The sequence below is a fragment of the Heterocephalus glaber genome, unplaced genomic scaffold, assembly GCF_053883595.1.
Source record: "Heterocephalus glaber isolate CG9 unplaced genomic scaffold, H.glaber_assembly_v1.0 deba00001060, whole genome shotgun sequence".
Lineage (NCBI taxonomy): Eukaryota > Metazoa > Chordata > Mammalia > Rodentia > Bathyergidae > Heterocephalus > Heterocephalus glaber.
The window spans coordinates 278302-298504 of record NW_028258185.1 but is presented as its reverse complement, the minus strand read 5'-3'; the positions used below and the strand labels follow the sequence as shown (position 1 = coordinate 298504).

At 38.1% G+C, this 20203-nt stretch overlaps 1 protein-coding gene across 3 annotated transcripts; it reads right to left on the bottom strand.

The window, feature by feature from the left end:
* Positions 1–1235: 1235 nt before the first annotated feature.
* Gtsf1 (gametocyte specific factor 1) lies at positions 1236–20155 on the bottom strand. 3 transcript variants are annotated; one of them, XM_004872807.3, is made up of 9 exons: positions 19866–20139; positions 17620–17664; positions 12276–12376; positions 9922–10048; positions 9249–9332; positions 8728–8791; positions 7449–7543; positions 6052–6081; positions 1236–2630 (listed from the first exon to the last, which is right to left on the bottom strand). In XM_004872807.3, exons 2-8 carry the CDS (start codon positions 17633–17635, stop codon positions 6065–6067), a joined length of 504 nt encoding a protein of 167 aa, XP_004872864.1. In that variant the 5' UTR covers positions 17636–17664; positions 19866–20139; the 3' UTR covers positions 1236–2630; positions 6052–6064. The 3 variants fall into 3 exon arrangements, with proteins under 3 accessions (XP_004872864.1, XP_021106246.1, XP_021106245.1); XM_021250587.2 differs by lacking the exon at positions 6052–6081 and having other exon boundaries at positions 19871–20155; XM_021250586.2 differs by lacking the exon at positions 6052–6081 and having other exon boundaries at positions 19866–20151.
* Positions 20156–20203: the final 48 nt, after the last annotated feature.

Below are 20203 nucleotides of genomic sequence, written 5' to 3'. Positions count from 1 at the left end.
CTCACTGTGTAGCCCAGGCTAGCCTCGAACTTGCACTCATCCTCTTGTCTCTGCCTCCTGAGTTCTGGGATTACCGGTGTGAGCCACCCTAATCTGTCTCTTTAAAAAAGTAAAATGTTATTTTCTTACTTTTTTCCTATTCTGGAGCTTCATATGAATTGTGAAAAGAACAAGCAAAGGACTCCAAGAATGCCAGCATAGTATATACTTTAAGAGACCAACACAAGCAGCTATTATTCTTTTTCTTTTTGCACCAGGGATTGAACTCCGGTCCTTGCGCTTGTGCAGCAGGTAGCGAAACCACTGAGCTAAATCCCCAGCCCCAAGCAGCTATTATTCTGCCTCATCAGTGAAAGAGTACTACAGTGCATTATTTGAAATTAAATCCAAATATTCTACCTTTTTAACACAGGTACAGCTACCAGGAGAGTTAAACATCACTTATCATCTGTATTTCTTTACTCCTGGTGAGAATATTTGCAAATCACAATGGCACTTCTAGAACCCTTACAGAGAAAGGCAATTCCCTAAAAAGTAAATCCTTTCCTTGAGGTGGAATATGGAAGCCCTGGATAAGACCAAATGCAGACCTTACCTCTTTTAGGCTAAGCTTTTCAAACACACTCGGTTCCACCTTTAACCATGCGACTATCCGAAACTGAGGCAGAATATTCAACTACTTACTTTCCACTCTTCATACCCTAAAGGAAGGGGGATCCTCTGAAAAAGGTCCCAAAGATAAGCTGCTTGTTCCAATTTCTGACAGAAGTGGTAGAGATAAAGAGCCATTTTTTTGTACTAGCTTTTGGGAATCTTCAAATATTTCTGGCAAACTAAATCTAGGCTAGTGAATCCAAGGCTCAATAAAAATCCTAAGCAGTCTCTTAAAGTTTGTGAATCAGACCAGCAGCTAAAAGAAACTAAAGAAACAACAGGACTATTTTGTGAGCTACCAAAATTAAAACAGGCAGGCACTCTCCTATTTAGGGTTAGTCAACTCCTAAATGTTTTGTGACTAAGTTCTAGTAGTCATAAGCAAAGAGATATCTTCCCAAAATAACACGATTTTTCATGAATGATAGATATTACCTTGATCTTTTAGATATTTAAAAAACACAAGGTTTTGCTGCCTGCTGCTCAAGTGCAAGGACCCAAGTTTGATCCCCGGTACCAAAAAAACCAAAAAAACAAAACCAAAAACAAAACAAACAAACAAACAAAAAACACAAGGTAACTGTTTTCTATTTGATTTCTTTATTGAATTGTATTGCATTAACAGTCACACTTCTAACTTGGTTTTTCCTAAAGTAGTTAGGATATCCTGATTACAAGTATAATATGGATAGCTGTGTTGTCATTACCAAAACAAACAAAATCAAGTGTTTTGTATTTTCTAGCAATATGATTATTTTAAAAGAAAGTTCAGTTATTGTGACATGTTGATTAATGCACACGTAAATGGTTAGAACTGGGGGCATATAGTGTTTATTTTCCCCCCAGTGCATTATACCTCTACAGAAGAAATGGTCTAGTGATTTGCTTAAGACCACACAGCTACAAACAGAAAAAATATTGTACTGGGACTTATCTTGGAACTGTTTTTAGTTTGGAACTAAATAAACAAGACAGCTCTGCTTTATCAGGACAGTATCTTGTTTTGTGTAAAACTCCTGGAAAGAGACATTCTTCAGAAGCCCATTCCCCTTTTGGTACTGGGGATTGAAATCAGGACCTTGCTCTTGGGAGGCAGGCGCGGTGCCACTGAGCTAAATCCCCAGCCCCCACTCCCCTTTCTTATCTGTCACATGCAAACAACACTAGAGAGGATATTTTTTGAAATATTTGTCAGTATACTTTATCCAAGTCCTTATCTATGCCAGATTCAAAATCTTTTTCCCTGCCACAGAGTTTTAAAATCAAACCAAACTAAAGCTGAAAACAACCAAAAATGGTCTTGAAAGGCTAGAGGTGGAGCTCAATGGTATAGCATGTGCTTAATATGCACAAAGCCCTGGGTTTAATGCCTAGCACCAGAGGATAAAAACACAACAACAAAAAAACCAAAACAAGAAACTCCCATAAATGTTGGTCTGGGGAGATTATGAAGTCTCCTTTAAGGGATCACAAGGTGCTAGGTTAGTCAGAGCCTTCGGTATTTGAGAAATCTAAACTGTTACACACATCCCAGGGCAGTCACCAATGCCTTCATATATTTAAACTTTGAAGTTTAATCAGATTTCACACAGGTGGAAAGCTTGTCTCTTTCTGTATGTGTACATTTGTTCTTCCTCTTTATTCCAATCTTTAGCCCTACAAAGTCTACACCTAGTTTGACAGCTAGTAAATTTTATAGCTGGAATGTAGGGAGATAAATATAAAACAAATCTAACTTATGTTGGAAATATTTAGGCAGCAAGAGGTCCACAGGATTCTGAACAAAAACAGAGTATTCAGAAGATGTTCTTCTGAGTATGAGGGTTCAATTTAGTGAGGACCCAAAGAGTGGAGGGGGGAAAAAAGGCACGTGTCAGTTTGAAAGTCACAGTTTTTATCATTCTCTAATTAGATAAGGAGAAAAAAATGAACTCTTGGGTAGCAGAAAGAAGCAAGAGTCTTTGAGAGTCTGGCATCTGCAAAGAAATAAGGGGAAAAGAGACAGTTCTTAGTGCCTTTCAATGACAAAAGCATCAACTACATTTGACAATAGGCCATACAACTATAATCTAATTAAATTCTCTTGATTTGCAGGAGGCATCTGGTATTAACAGCAGAATAGCAAGTGTGGACTTTCTGATCCTTAGCTTTAGTACCACTGTGCACAGAGAAACTTGCTAATTGTATTAAAGACATTCATGTACACTTCTATGTCAACAGTTTCACAACTGAGGAGAACAGCAGAACTGACTCTCTAGGAAAGTGGCTCCTTCAGATAATTCTGGATTAATTCCAATTAACTTACACTGATCTTTTTTTTTTTTTGGTACCGGGGATCGAACTCGGGTCCTTGCGCTTGCGTAGCAGGCATTGAAACCACTGAGCTAAATCCCCGGCCCTACACTGATCTTTTTCTCCTCTTTTTTACTCTATTTACTCATTAATACAATATTTTTGAGGTGTTACAATGAACGTTAGAGAATAAAAATTAATATAGTTTGACTTGTTTCTGTGGCACTTGTCTATTAAAAAGAGTTATTGTGCCGGGGATTTAGCTCAGTGGGACCACACTGGCCTCAAAAGCGCAAGGTCCTGAGTTTGATCCCCAGAACCAAAACACAAAAACAAAAACAAATGGGATAAAGTGCATTAAGTACTAAGGGAACAAAGCATTCTTGTATACTGTATGTATACTTAAAAAACTACACTCATGGGGCAGGGATTTAGCTCAGTGGTTCCACTGCCTGCCTCAAAAGCACAGGGTCCCGAGTTCAATCCCCTGTACCAAAAAACAAAACAAAACAAAACAAACTACACTCATAAATTCCTTATGGGAATGAATCATGTCTTCTATTTCTTCTGTATCCCTCCAAAGAAGCTAGAGAATTCTGTAATAGGAATTCAAAAATGATGCATCATTTTTATTGAGGATAAAAAGGTCTGTGGCTGTTTAAGGATTCTTATCTAACTTAGGATAATTTTCTTTTTCTGATTCCTCAAGGGCTACACAGAAAAATAAATTTTCAGTGTGAAAGTAAACAGTGAAGAGTTAAAATTTTAGATATGTCTGGTCTTTTTTTTTTTTTTAACTTTTAAATTGCACTTTATTTTCAATCCTTTATATCACCACAAATAAGAAAATCTTGATTATGACAATTAATGATCTTGCTAAAATGAAGACAATCATACATTTTACTCAATAAATAAATAATAAATCATGTCTTATTTATCTGAACATCACCACCCTCAACAAAACACCCAGACATGCATGGGTAATTAAATTCAGACATACTTAGTACTTTCCTATTTTCAGTCATATAAAACTGTAACTTTACACATACAGTTCAATTTACATAATAAGGCATTGTATTTGTCATGATAAGAAAGTCAAACCTGTTTCATTTCACAGATTTAACAGGTCAAGAAGCCCATGCATGTCACCTTCTGCTCCAGCCTACCATTTCAGGAGGGGTTCTACAGGTGACTGATGAGGCTCCAATGGGTTTTTAGGTTCTCGGTTCCCTACTGTCTAGACAACACAGATCGCGTTACCAAACACACATTCTGAGCTCCTGGTGTGTGGAGTGGCTCTGGATGGAGGAGCCCTGGTCTGATGGTTGAGACAGACACACCAACAAGATGTGTGCACAAAGGCAGCAAGGACCAGGTGAAGGATTAAAGCCTTGTTGGTGGGTCACAGGTGGCTCCCAGCCTCACCCCCATGTGGCACAGGATGGCCGCACTTGAAGCAAGCAAGCTCTTTCTGGGGAACTGTCAGCCCTTCTCTGTCTCCAGTGAGGGTACAGAACTTCTAGACTGCTTCCTCCCTGTGGCCACCATTCCATGTCTTCCCCTCACTCCTGGGGTCTACAGGTTCCTCAGCCTCAGGGTGGGGCACAGCCTTGCAGTGGACTGAGGATTAAACAGGCCGAGGGGAGGCTTGCACCCACCCATCTGAGCAGAGAAGCCTTATACAGCAGCTCTCCCTGAGTGATGGCTAGATGAACTAGTGAGGAATCAGCAGTAACTGCTGTTCCAGCTCTAGACATGTCTGGTCTTAAGAGTTATAGAGACAAAAGTCTCTCCAAGGTTTTAATCTTAAAAGTTACTATTTTTACTAGCTAGCAGAGGAACTCAAAGTCAATCTCTCTCTCTCCTCTCTCTCTCATCTTGAGCTCACTATGTGGCCCAGGCTGACATCAAACCTATGGCAATCCTACTCCCTCAGCCTCCCGCGTGCTGGGATTATAGATGTGTGCCACCACATTCGGCTCATGCTTTTGGCATCTCATTCACACTTCTCAGCAAAAGAAACATTAGTTTTAGGTACAAAATGAAGCCTAATAAATTCATCTGCTTCACTGTCCAGAAAAAGTGAGACTGGAAAGGAACAGGCCAGTTATTTATTTTCAGGCTGAGGCAGGAGGATCATACTGCATTCAAGGGCAGCCTGGGCTACATAGTTTTTTGGTTTTTGCTTGAGATAGGGTCTTGCTATATATATAGTTCAGGCTGGCCTTGAACCCACTATGTAGTCCAGGCTGGCCTTAAACTCAGAGTGATCTATCTGCTTCAGCCTCCCAAATGTTGGGATATCAGGCATGTACCATCACACTTGGCAGCCTGGGCTACAGAGTAAAATTCAAGGCCAACCTGAACTACAATAGTGAGACCCTGTCTCAAACAACCAACCAACTAACCAAACAAAGTTCCATTAAACACAGTCACTAAGGCCTACTATCGGCAAGACAGTTGGGATGTAATGACATTGCTTGCCTTTGTTAACACTCCCTTTACCAAGAGCAATGTGGCTGGGCAACCTCACCTGAGGAAGCATCTGAACTATCAAACTTGGCTCTGCCAGGGGTATATAAGGGAACTTAAAAAAGGGTTCATCTGTGAAAAGTAAAAGATTTTGGTCTCTTCACATAGGCTTTTGTGAGGTTCTGCTAACTCAGATGAGATGAACAATGCAAGACTCTTAGAGACCCAAAACTTTTAAGTGCTCATTAAAGAGAGTACAAATTTTTTGATGAGGATTAAACTATACTGCACAGGGAATGAATTGCAGAGCAGTGAAGCACAGCTGTCTGATTAATCTCAGGCCATTAAAAGAGGCATGATAGATCTAGAATGCAACTTTGAAAAAAAATGGCAATGTGTACTAATGTTAGGGAAAACAACTTAGCATGTTAACAGAATTCTAATTTAACCAGTAAATGCCTATTCATTAGTGTGCAAAGCTGTAACAGAGGCTACATTCTTAAAAAACACATGCACACACAAAGCTTTAATTTGGTACCATAATCTGAAAGAAAATTAGACTCAAATTGCTTTGTGTCCAGTTAAATCTTGTAATCATCTGAAGATATAGTGATATAAAACTGAAATACTTACTTAAGATACTCAGTTACTGTGCATTTCCATCTATGAGTAAAAATATTTCAAAATAAATACACCATGTCAACTGAAATCTACTCCATCCTCTATGTTTACTAAACATAAATAACTTATTCCTGAGATATACTGAATAATAATATAAAAGTAGAAGAATTTAAATTGGCAATCAGATTCCATTTAAGAGCATAGGAAAAGAACAGTCCTTTAGCCTTTTGGTATACATTTTGGTAATCTCCTTTTTTGGGGGGAAATGCAAGTATCCAAAGGGAGATATTTTAAAAGGAACCTCTGGCCACTTAAAAATTATTTCAAATAGTAGCAAAGGATGAAATCAAGGGAATCTGAATATAGGAGCAACTTTAGAAAATGTAAACTTGTTTGCTTTTTTTTTTTTTTTTTTTTGGTACGGGGGATCGAACTCGGGACCTTGCGCTTGCGAGGCAGGCGCTGGAACGACTCAGCTAAATCCCTGACCCTTGTAAACTTGTATTAAATAAAAATTACATCATCTTTGAATGTGGGAGTTCCTTTATCAGGGTATCAAATTTCCCCACAAGGTCAACATTGAACCTAACCATTGAATTTGATTCAGTTCTCATCCAATTTGTCTGGCAACCAGGATTGTGGAAAGAATTAAGTTTGTGAACCAAAGTATCCTGTATTTTGATATGAATTTAGTAGCTGTATATTCAGCATGGCCTAGGATGTCTAGGGAAGACAACTGAATACAATTCTTACGCTGGTTCTTATGACTCATTATATTTTTTCTCTTTATTCATTTCCTTTTAGGCCCCTGCAATACAATTGGTGATCCCAATTCCCTTTTGATATTATGCCTGAAAAATGAGGGACGACTTCATCTCAGCCCAAATTAATAGCCTTTTTTTTTTTTTTGGTACTGGGGATTGAACTCGGGACCTTGCTCTTGCAAGGCAGGCAGCAGAACCACTGAGCTAAATCCCCGGCCCTAAAAGACTTTTTATTGGTCCCCAAATTTATTCTTGGTACTTGATAATATCAGTGGTTATCTCATCTTGAAAATATTCTCCTAGTTCCTTTGCTCTTGTACTTTAGTGTTCATAATTTTTTGTTTCTAACCAGGGTCAGATATAGAGAGAAGTGAGACACCTAAGATGTAAAATTTAAGAAAGTATTTACCTTCATGGTAATGTAATTGCAAGGTGTTCAGAGAGAACACATCAGAATAATCAAGTGCAACTTTTTTTTTTTTCCACAATGAAGGGAATAAAAAAAAGCATTTTTGCCTCTATTTCACTTACTATTACTATGTTTTTTTTTTTTTTTTTTGGTACCGGGGATCAAACTCTGGTCCTTGCGCTCGCACAGCAGATGGTGAAACCACTGAGCTAAGTCCCCGGCCCTATTTCACTTACTGTTTTTCCATGGCAGAATATAGGGCAGAGACTTGGGAACTCGCATGGTTGAAGCCAGGTTGCTCTTATGTTCCATAACTATGTTGCTAGCAGGACTGCAAAAAAAGAAATTAACTATGTCAGCATTATCTGTATTCTTCGGGCAGGTACATGTGAGAAAATAAAAATATATTTTTTAATCAAAATGTTTTTTGTAATTTGAGTGAAAACAAAAATATACATTCATGTGAAAGAAACGTAAACACATTTCCCTCAAAACATTCTTGTAATTAGAATGATTACCACTTCTCTAGAAAGTTCTGTTTTATACAGGGATTAAGATGAGTCTAACCATTTTCATTTTCCAGAAATTGAGATAAACAGCAATCCCATCTACAGTTCAATAGTATGACACCTCATCAACTCACTTAGTAAATGTAAGAGATAAACTAAAATGCCATTCATTCTAACCAAAGGCAGGAAATCTCAAAACACTGAGGTAAAATTAAAATTGTAACCAATGGAATAATCTTTAAGTTTTTGTCTTAAAACGCACATAAAATAGTGTGTACTTAAAATTATTAACTGATCTTAAGAGACTAATATATACAAATCAATATGCACTCTATCTGGGGAAATAATGAAGTCTACATCGTATTCATTTTCTAATACGGAAATAATCTCATCTGGATTTTAAACTTGATCTTCTAAGATCTGAGTGTTAGTAATGAGGAATTTTATAGTTTTAAATTCGATACAAAAATTAGTGGGAAGAGATAATTTTTTTCCCTACCCAATGGGTAACTCTGGATTTTCTAATGTCAAATAAAAAAAATTTTTTTTGCATTAATTTCTTTTGAGACAAGGTGTTGCTATGTAGTTCAGGCTGGCCTTGAACTCACTGTGTAGGCCAGGATGGCCTTGAACATGTAACAATCCTCTTGCCTCAGCCTCCCGAGTGCTGGGATTACAGGTGTGCACCACTACACCCAGCCTTGGAAAAAATTTTCAAAGTATTAAAATAATGTAAACTTAGCAAAAAAAATCCAATTAATACACAGGAATGTCTGGGACCACTGTCTTCTTGTTAAGACTCTAAGGAAGTATTTTTATATTCCCAGTGATTAGCACAAAGCACATGCCCTTTCTATGAATCGAGGAATAAGGAAAAACTCCACCCAAACAAGGATAAGCAATCACCAAAGAACACCATCAAGGAAAGACAGTGGCTTTTTTACTCTTGGTAACAGAACACTATGATTTGGGGAGGGAGTGCTGAGAATGAGTCCATTTTATTTACCTGTTGTTGCCACAGAAGCTGGATGTGCCCCAGACAAATGGGGTGCTAGTTTGTTCCCACAAATCTACCAAAGGAAGCAAAACATAGTTTGTGATACTACTAGATAAGATACCAGTTCATGCTAGTCGAATTTGCAAGATGGAAATTAATACACCAAAGTTAGGAGATGAAAGTAAAAATCAATCAAGTACTTTCCCTAAGTGACACAGAAACAGGAATTTAATTGAAGAATAAAAACACAAGCTACATAAATAATAATAAACGTACCTAGTAACAATCAAACACAGATGGTACAACACAATTCATGGGAAAAAAACAGATGTAAAGAAGTGCCTTTTCCAATTAAGAAGGAAAGTCTGTTCTACATGTCTGCACAGTGATACAAATGTGCTCATTTTGGAGCCCAATAAAAATAATAATGCATTCGAACAACACGGTATGTTCATAAAAAAGGAAAATCTTTCTTCTGTTTTAAGCAAATGACTTGAGATTTAGACACGGTGAAGAGAAAAGTGTCCCACCTTTGTCCCAATCTTCATCGCAAGGGGGACACTGCCATGTGCTCTCAGCCAGAGTGTCTTGTCCAAGGTTTCTGGACTGGTTGACTGCAAGACAATACAGATTCGACATAAGAATGAGATACTGCCAAGTTATTGTGTTTAAAGAAGTCAGGAGTGCAGGGTGTAGAGGTGCATGCCTGTAATCCCAGTACTTGCGAGGCTAAAGCAGGAAGACTGCTGTGGGTTTGAAGCCAGCCTGGGCTACATAGTGAATTCAAGGACAGCCTGAACTACATAGTGAGACCAAAAAAAAAGGAGTTAGTAATTTAAAAGGAGGTTGCAGGATAGCCTAATTGGTCTTTGTTTCTAAAACATGGCTAGTATGAAAGCTAAACAGAGGGGTCTTATCTTTGCTGACAGAAAATAAGAAACAGAAAACAAAGACATTTACCATGTTTCTGGCAGTAAGATTTTATTTTTAGATTAGTAAAATGCATCAGGCTGTTCAGAAGAGACAGTCTGACACATAAACAACTAGGCAACCTTTTGCTGCTATGAAACAAAAATCTGAAAAGCAGAAAAAAAACTTTTCTTCTGAAATGATGAAAGCCAAAAATCAAGTTGACAATGTAGCATAACACAAATCTGAATGAGCTAACCTATATTATTGAAACATTTTACTAGTCAGGCTTACCCACGTCCTGCTCAATGCAACTCTTGTCATCACAGCTTGAGATATGGCGACTGATTTCCGCCCGAGGAACCTGGTGGCGAGCATTGAAGGGACAAGTAGCCAATTTGTTTGCGACATCAGGATGATTCTGTGAAACCAAAATTAAGGGACTTGTCAGTTCTTTGGAACTCTAAATCCAAGGGGAGTGGCTCAGCCTTATTCTATAAATGGTTTCCCTAAAATTCCTCAATAAACCTAACTATGGTAGGCAAATTTCATAGAAAATTTAGAGGGAATGATTTATAGGTCATTCAGACGTTACTTCAAAACCATTAAAGGTACACCTATTTGTTACAATTATACAGACAGACGATGTAGATACTAGAATTTAAGTGCCTTACACAGAGCTAAACAGTAAAAATGAACCATTTCTTTTCTCTGTTTATTTCCCAGTCACAAGATTCAGGTGGCACAGCCTGTAATGGTAGAGCTCTCTGAAAGCTGATATTCAGGATAAATAATAACACTAAAGATACTCAGTCTGCATTGCAGTAGTGCCCTTCTATTGCAATACAGTAGTCTGGAAAATATCTGTTTTAAAGGAGCTGCAGAAGAGACAAACCAATGATTTTCCAGATTAACACAGGACACTTATTTGAAGTAATGATGCCTGAAATGAGGCTCTGAACAATTTGACCTTTACTTCAGCTATTTCACTACAGAAAAACCCAAAACATAGAGACTGCTTTGTTGACTGAGTTACTTGTTTTAAAGGAAAAAAAAGTTCATTATCACTCAAATCCTATGGTAAATACAACAGTTAAGAAATTTATTGGCAGCCATGCGTGGTGGCACATGCCTGTGATCCCAGCATTGGGAGCCTGAGGCAGGAGGACTGGTATGAGTTGAAGCCAGAATGGGCTACATAGTGAGACCCTGTCTCAAAAAAAAAAAAAAAAAAAAAATGTGACACAGGCAGGATGCTGGAAAAACTTATAGGATTAAGAAACTTGTGAGGGTAGGAATCTTCATTATTTTTCATAAGGAGTATCAGGCATTTCATGCAAAGATTTTATGGATAAAACTCAAGGACATCAGAAAATAGAGGAGTTATAATAGTGCCTGTGTATCACTTGAGGAAGATGTAGCAACATTTGCTGATTCATATTGTTCAGGTTTAAAGTGGTCCTTTTTCCAGAAACTAAAAAGAGTTAAGAGAGGGCCGGGGATTTAGCTCAGTGGTTCCGCCACCTGCCTTGCAAGTGCAAGGACCTGAGTTCAATCCCTGGTACAAAAAAAAAAAAAAAAAAAAAAAGAGAGAGAAATAATTAGCAAGGCACATTATGTTTCCAGGTTTTAAGAGAAACTTTTTTTTTTGTGAGTGTGCTGTGGATTGAACCCAGGGTTCTTGTGTCTGCTAAACTCACGTTTCACCACTGAGTTATACCCCCAGCTAAGAGAAACATTCTTGAGCCAGGGATTTAGCTCAGTGGTTTTGCCGCCTGCTGCCCAAGTGCAAGGACCCGAGTTCGATCCCTGGTACCAAAAAAAAAAAAAAAAAGAGAAACATTCTGTAAAGGATGCTAAATCTGAATTGTAAGTTTGGATTAAATACTAAAGTTGTTTTCCAAGGTTAAATTCTGACTAAATTTTGGTCTCTGTATCTGAGATCTGCATTCTAGCACTCTTGTCATCGTCTCTTAATTAATATAGCACTAAAGTAGTTTATATTTATGTCTATAAAAGAGTGACCAGAGAGAATTTTTTTAAAGATGCTGGAACTTGGGGAAAGTTATTTTTATTTTTAATTTTTTGGTTTTTGAGAGAAGGTCTTGCACTGTAATTTAGGCTGAACTCATTATGTAGCCCAGGCTGGCCTCAAACTCATGGTGATCCTCCTGCCTCAGCTTCCTGAGTGCTGAGATTATAGGCACGTGGCACCATGCCTGGCTGTTTTTAGGAATAATTATTTTCTTGGACTAACCTCTAGCTGTTCAACCTCTTAAAATTTCTAAACAACAAAAAAATCAGAAAGAAATGTAATGAAGCACCCAGTTCTTTCAGGACAATGAACATACCAAATTTATAAGAGGGATTTCTCATTGCTAACAAAAATTAATGTTTCCTTTTCTTTACAAAGAGTAAGATCCAGACATGCTATTTGTAAAGGGTGCTTTACCACTACTTGAAGGAAAGAAATTTATGTATGCCAAGGAATAAATAAATTTTCTGTAAATGTTGGTATTTAACACAGGGAAATTCTCAAAACAATTCTGGAATTCAACTAAAACATTTATGCTAAAACTACCTGATGTTTAGAAAATCTGGCTTTTTGAAAGAACTCAAGAGGGCAAATTATAAAAATAATATCTTACCTTTCTGCACTTGATAAGATGATAAGGAAACCTGCAGGCCCTGATCTGGTGGTTTTTATCATAGGGACACTGTAATAGCTTTTCAGGGTCCAAGGAGTCAACTGAAAGAGAAAAATACCTTCAAGTATGAAATATAACAGACCTTTGTAAAACAACCGCATTTCAGGCACATTGGCTTTTTTCTTTTCTCTTTTTTTTTCTTTTTTAACAGAATCTTTAAGATAGATAATAGAAAAAAAGTCAGTCTAAAGAAAAATTAGCTTTTGCTGGGGATGTAGCTCAGTGGTACTGTGCCTGCCTGGCAAGTTCAAGCTCCTGAGTTCGATCCCTGGTACCGGGAAAAAAATTAGCTTCAAAAAGGCTGACTAAACTAAAAAAATAAAATGTAACTGAGAATATAACTGTTACCACTGATTTTTTTTTTTTTTTTTTGAGACAGTACCTTGCTTTGTAGCATAGGCTGGCCTGGAACTCACTATGTAGCCCAGGCTAACCTCACACTTGTGGTGATCCTCTTCCCTCAGCCTCCTAATTGCTGGGATCACAGGTGTGTGCCACCCTGCCTGGCACCACTGAATGTTAATAAATCCAGAAGAATCAGCAGTCAAGGGGTGAGGAATCAGTTCATATTTTAAATATTATTTTCATTAAAAAAAGGGAAAGATGGGCCGGGGATTTAGCTCAGTGGTTTCGCTGCCTGGTGGGCAAGTGCAAGGACCTGGGTTCGATCCCCGGTACCAAAAAAAAGGAAGGGATCCTAGAGATGGAGGGAGGGGAAGAGGATGAATTAAGATATGTTATGTATATGTACCAACTCCTCATAACAAATTTAATCATTTTATACTGCCAACATGTATTAATTTAAAAAATTGTTTTCTTTGTTGGTTATCCTTACCATAAAACAAAAACAAAAAAAGTTAAATGAAGTGATATTCTCTTTTCCTTTTCTAAAAGTTCTAATTTAGACTTACTTTTATTCTCTAGCTAATCCAACCAGAGCTTCCCAACCAGTCTGCTAAAGCTGGAGTAGATTGCAGGTATGCCAATATATCATCCATTGTGGCCCACTGCACTTGTAAATCACCCCACCACTTAATCTTCATACAAATGGTCTTAGGGCAAGTTGAGGACAGTCAATCCCTTTCATTAGCATCTTTGTTTATACTGGTATCTGTGACATAAAGTTGGTAAGCACTGGTCTATTTTAGTTATGCTATTTTATAGAAGCTTGAGAAATATCAGTGGGTAGTTTTTTTTATCTGTTTTAATTTACTCCTATAAGTAGTTCTTGATCATTGTGACTCTACCTCTTTTTTTTTGCTTAAATTCTTTTATTGGTACATTTTAGGTATACAATACGTTTACATTTATCCTTGGGTGCTTGTACCTGTACACGCTGTAATCTAATTACCTCTTAAACGACGCCATTACCTTTAACAGACAGGTGGTTTCACTTTCTCTATTTTGGAACACAGGAGGAGGAAAAACCCCAAATAATTCTTAATCTAGTGACTGCCAAACTAGCCAGATTAAAAAAAAAAAAACAATTTGCAAAAACAAAACTTCCTGGGGTTAAGACAACTGCAGACATATGGAACTTCTGTGTGGAAGAAAAACCCCTAATCTAGATCATACTATTTAAAACTTCCCTCAGGATATACAAGATGCCCTGGCTGAGCCCCAAATTTTAACAACTGTTGCTAAGAAAGGGAAATTAAATGGATAAGAGTATTCTTTGAAGAGGCAAATGCTCTTTCCACCCCTAGAGGTAATTTTAAAAGTGAAATAAGATAAACAATTCACATTTGGTAAGAAGCTTACAAACCAGGAGGCTGTAGTGAAAATCAGAAGCCAGTGGGGGATTAATACACAGTTTCACTGGAAGAGCAGTAAACATGGAACGGCTAACCATGATCATGATACAAATGAGCCAGAAGGGTGACTTGAAGGACAGAATAAACAGCCAGGAAAATTCTTAGAGGACAGACAAACTTACTATGCCAACCAAGCTCTTCTTGACCAGCAATCTTTTCCTATTTCTGAAGCTTCAGGACACTCAGGGAGCATTTAGAGATGAAATTCTTATTAGTTTCCCTTCATTTAATCCATTCCATCACTTGAAAATGTTAGGCCATGTCAGCAGCTGACAGACTGGATGTTCCTTATGATTTATACATATTATACTGCCCAAATAGTACCATATGCCAGAGTTGATAATGAGAGCTTCCTACCATGCTTTACTTCTTGGTGTCTGGCAATTAGGTCAGTTCTAATCTGGTTTTCTGTATTTAAAAAAAATTATTTTATTTTTAATTAAAAAATTTAAAATTGTAATACATATAAAATGTACCATTTTAATTATTTTAAGTGTACATAGTGCTAAGTATATTCACATTGTTGCACAATCTCCAGAAGTTTGTTGTCTCACAAATTATATCTATTAAACATCAATTCCCCACATCTCATTCTCCCCAGGCCCTGGAAATCATCATTCTACATATTTTAGATATTTCACAGAAGTGAAATCATGTATCATTTGTTTTTTCTGTAATTAGATTATGTCATTTAACATAATACTCAAGAGTTCATCCATGTTATAGCATGTGATAGAATTTCCTGCATTTCCTATTTTGAAATTTGCTTTTTTTCTTTTTACTAAATGTTTTCTTTTTCTTTTTTGGTACCGGGAATCAAACTCAGGACCTTGTGCTTGCCAGGCAGGCATGGTACCACTGAGTCACATCCCAGGCCCTTCTTTTACTTTTTTCATTTTGGTTATGGAGACTGAACCCAGAGCATTGTGCATGCTAGGTAAGTGCTCTACCACTGAGGTGTATCCCTAGCTCTTCATGTTTTTTTGGAGTTCCTTCCTCGTCAGTATGTATAAGGAATACATCAATGCTGTGTACAGATGTACCACAGATTCTTAATCAGTTCCCTTGTTGGTGGGCATTTGTTTCCAGTTTTTTACTACTGTATACAATACTGTGACTTACAATCTAGTTTATACTTTGTGCACTATATGAATATTTCTGTTGGGAAGATACCTAAGCATGCTGCAGCGATGTGTAGGTGCATTTGAAGTTATAATAAATACTATCAAACATCTCTGTAACAATTTTGTCTGGCTTCCTGGGACTATAACTTGCTTTGGAAAACAAAGTAGGTCCTGTTGACAAGCTTGCTCCAAAAGCATTGACTGCTCTTCAAATTTGAATGAGGCCTGGAACTCACAGTAAGAAATGGAAGAAACTTCATGGGAATAAGAAACTAGACCTGATAAATGTATCATTGAGGTGCAGCCCAAAGACAGAAGATGGAGATCTTCAGAACTCTTATCAGATTAAGGTTGGAATTCTAGGACAATTTGCTAAACAGATCAAGTATATTCTAACACAGTGTTTCTCAAACTCCATATCATTCCCAGGTGTTATTTGGGGATTATTTAAAATACAGATTCTGATTCAGTAGGTTTGGGATAAGCCCTGACACTGTGCATTTCTAGAAAGCTCCTTAGGGCTGGGGATGTGGCTCAGTGGTGCCGCACCTGCCTGGCAAGCACAGGGTCCTGAGTTCAATACCCGGTACTGAAAAAAAAAAATCTAGAAAGCTCCTTGAATTTTTTTTTTGTAAGAAAAATTGTAAGGAGAGCCCTAATGAAGATCAAAGAGAATCAGCCTTTTAGATCAATGATTCTCAAAGTGTATTCTCAGAGCAAATCCATCAGCATCATCTGGGAATTTGTCAGAAATGCACATTCTCAGACCCCACATGTTCTGAATCAGAAACTCTAAGGTGGGACACCTATGTTTTAATAACAAGCCCCAAGGTGATTTTGCTGCATGTTGAAGTTTGAGAACCACTGTGTTGCAGATATGTAACAAAGACTCAAACAACTATCTGTATGTAGTGTGTGTGTGTGTGTGTGTGTGTGTGTGTGTGTATTTTTTTGTGTTTTCCTCCCCCAGCCTTGGGGGAAGTGGTGGTACTGAGGATTGAACCTAGAGCCTTTGCACTGAGCTACATTCCCAGCCCACTTTTTATTTATTTATTTTTTATGTTTTTGTGGCACTTGGGTTTGAACCCAGGGCCTTCACATGAGCTATATCCTCAGCCCTTTTTAATTTTCAGACAGAGCCTCGTTAATTGCCCAGGCTGGGGTTGAATCTGTGACCCTTCTTTCTCAGGCTCCGAGTGCTAGGCAGGATTACAGGAGTGTGCCACCATGCCCAGTTTAGTATCTATATTTTGGTGATGAAGATCTGCACTAGACTTTTCAGAAGGCATAATGAAGCTAACCTACCTGTTAGTTTTACTACTAATTATAATGAGATTCTGAATAAGGCAACAAAGTAGGAAACAAAGCAGGCCCTGTTGACTTGTTTTATCCCCAGGCACCAACTCTGACGCTCCTCAAATTTGGTCAGGGACTAAAGATTCTAGTGCCTGTGGTATCGAATATAGTACTAAGTATAAACATAGAAGATTCTGGTCCTATTTGTCCTAAACTAACAGGTAATGTTGGGCAAATCAATTAATCTAGGCTCTTTTTTTTTTGGTATGGGGATCGAACTTGGGACCTTGCGCTTGTGAGAGGCAGGCACCAGAACCACTGAGCTAGATCTCCGGCCCTAGGCTCTATTATTTTTTCACTGGAATGAAGTAAGTGATTTTCAGGTCCCTTTTGATCCTAACTTGTATGATTCCAGGTGCTGGCTTTGATTTCTTGAGCGTTCTAAGTTTTCTGGATCACTTGGGAAGTAAGAAACCTTCCCAGAATTTCTTTCTTCTTCTTTTTTTTTTTTTGGTACTGGGGATTGAACTCGGGTCCTTGTGCTTTTGAGGCAGGCGGCGGAACCACTGAGCTACTTCCCAGAATTTCTTAACCTAAAAACTCAATGTATAGCAATATTATGTATACTATATTACTCCTCAAAATAGAAAGCAGAAGTTACTATTTCTGTGTCAAATATACAAGAGGCTAGAGTTCTAAGGAGTTAAAAGTGCATCACTTATTTAAAATACAGTTTATAGAGCCCATACTTAGCATGTGCAAGGCTTGGGTTCAACCCAAGCTTCAAAAATACCAAAGGAAATATACAGTTTCAGACAGATGTCCTAATTACTGTCTTTTCAAAGTTGTATGATTTCTCATACCTTTTTACTTAGGTTTTTAGTGTCTTATTTCAAATTTGGAGCTCTTCTGTACATCAATACCACACAGACCTTTCTTTCTCAGTAGCGCAGGGAGAAATTTGAATTTTTCACAACACACTAAAAGTCTAGTCAGATATAAAACTATATGTATATAACTTATTTTCTAAAAGCAATAAGAAGTACATACTGTAAGTGTCTTCCATACTGAAAACGAAGGAGCTGATTTCAAGTGCTGGGGGGGAAAAAGCATGAATCAGGGCATCAGAAATGAAATGTACTAAAGGCAAACCTAAGAAGTGAAACCACTACTTCTTGAAGCTACCCAAGTTCAATATAAGAAATCCTTAGCATGTGCCCTCTTCCCTAAACATTTTCTCTCTTTAAAAGCTTTCATTCCTCCTCAGAAGTTTTTTCTCCCCCTTGCAGCACTGGTGTTTGGACCCAGGCACTTACACACGGTAGGCAAGCACTGCTATTATTATTATTTTTGGTACCAGGGATTGAACTTGGGACCTTGCACTTTTGAGGCAGGTGGCGGAACCACCAAGCTAAATCCCGGCTCAAGCACTAGCCCTTTTTATTTTTTGAGATAGCTACACAGCTGTCTCAGCCTGGGTTTGAATTTGCAATCCTTCTGCCTCAGCCTCTTGAATAGCTGGGATAAAAAGCATGCACGATTTACACCTGACTCCTATGAAACATTTAACATCATTGCCTAATCTACATTCTTGGAATAAATTCTAGGGCCCTCAAATAGGCTATTACTGTTTACCTGCTATTAGCAGTTTATCTGTTAACACTAGAGGGCACAAGTTAAGACCCTAAAAACACTTATATTTAAAATCTAGACAAACACAGGATAGGGTATTTATTTTTTGAGACAAGGTCTTGCTACGTATTCCAGGCTGGCCTCAAATTCACTATACAGCCCATGCTAGCCTTAAACTTGCAGGGATCCTCTTGCCTCAGTCTCCTGAGTGTGAGTGCTGGGATTACAGGCATGTACCACCACACCTGGATTAGGGTACTATTTTAAAGCTCTCCTCTTAAGTTTCTAAAAATTACAGTATAGGCAATCTACCAGTCTTGTCCCTTTCTAGGATCTGGGAATGATGGACATCTATGTTGGACAGTGTATCCTTAACTCATTCAAAATGCTCAGACATTCTAGATTACAATTTTTATGACTTTTCTTAAACATGATCAGGAAGTGCCACAACTGATGTTTCCCTTTTCTAGTGATGGTTAATTTTGCCTTCCTCTCCCAGTCTCTGCTAATATGGCAAAACTTGTTGATTTAAACCTCGTTTGTTATTACTAAAGTCCTTGAGAACGTTAGGACTCAAGAGCTACCTACTGTATATTATGGATAACACAGTCATAAATGAAAAAAATTATTGAAAGTGCAAGGACCCGAGTTTGATCTCTGGTACCAAAAGAAAAGAAAAAAAAAAAGAAAAAAATTCAACAGAAATGTGAAAGATTAAGAGAGAAATTGTTTCATAGTTTTAATGCTCTTCTACTAGAATCTCTATTGAGCACTATAATTAAATAAAACATTATGGGAAAAAACTAATTCTATGTAAAACTACTCCCATAGGAAGCTTCTGAAAATTGGTTATATTTTCAGCTGTTGTTTCTAGGGAAGCTCTCCTTTGGCCTCTCATACAATTCCATACCCTTCCCCCCATTCTATGACATAAGCAGCTGTAGAACTTATGTTAGGAAATACAAGTGATCAGCTGGCAAAGCCCATTTGTTAATGACAATCATTAAACTATCTAAAAATATATTTTTCATGTTTGGATTAAGAAATTCGGATCCTTTTTATACATAGTTATTTTACACTTTTTCATTAAAAATAAAAAGAGGTTTGGAAGAAAGAACCAAGTATTCTTGATTTTAAAGCATATAAAGGTGTGATAACTGCTAGATTCAGCAACACGTAGGGAACCAATCTATTCTTTCCTGCAAAAAGCCTACAGTAAATTAAGGGCACTGGAATTATTAGTATCATCACTCAACTGTATCCCTTTAAATATCTTCCACATCAAATTATTAACAGGTGATCCTTTTCCTTAGTACTAGACCAGTGATTGGGAAAAAATGTGAAACAGTTAAATTTGGGAATTGGGTATAGTGGGAAGCTGTTGTTTCAACTTGGCAGAGTTTGAGGTAAAATAATCATTTTCTTCCTTTAAACAAAAAACCCAGACCGAAATCTGAACAGTTTGAAGCAATGGGACTAAAGAGAAGGTGAGGAAGATAGTTAACTTAAAAAGAAGGTCTAAAAAGGTGCTAGGGAGGCCTTCGAGTGGTCAATGGCTCACAACCAGTCTACAGCCAAATGAACTTTAGTTCAGAGTCCTAGGGCTGAAAAGAACAAGTGGAAAAGGGCAAAAGTGATGTTAAATGGTGTCCGTAACTCAGTACCTTACAGGTGAATTGTTTTGGAGGATCCGGACTCGGGGCCCTTTCCTATCCCAGCGGCGCCACACGCCCCACAGCCGCTTCGCCGCCCCACAGCCACGCCTGGTCAACGCTCACTTCCGGTCCCTAGCACCAGGGGTGGGGCCTCCCACTTCCTGTGACGTGCAGGCGAATTCTGGCTCAGCGTTGGGCCAAGAGGCCCTCAGTTGAGGGCCGGTGGAATCTTCTTCGTCTACCCGTTCCCTACTTGGCCCCAGTTCTACAGTCATTACTACTCCTTGGCTCCCTTCTTCGGCTGGTTCTCTTCAGTACCCCAAGACGGTAGTGGGCGTGCGTGGGTG

Excerpts from the sequence above, each read along its gene's own strand:
- Gtsf1 (XM_021250587.2), bottom strand. Across the intron at positions 9,333-9,921 it reads TTGCATTGAGCAGGACGTGG|TCAACCAGTCCAGAAACCTT; the intron begins GTAAGCCTGACT and ends ATTGTCTTGCAG. Across the intron at positions 8,792-9,248 it reads CGATGAAGATTGGGACAAAG|ATTTGTGGGAACAAACTAGC; the intron begins GTGGGACACTTT and ends TTCCTTTGGTAG.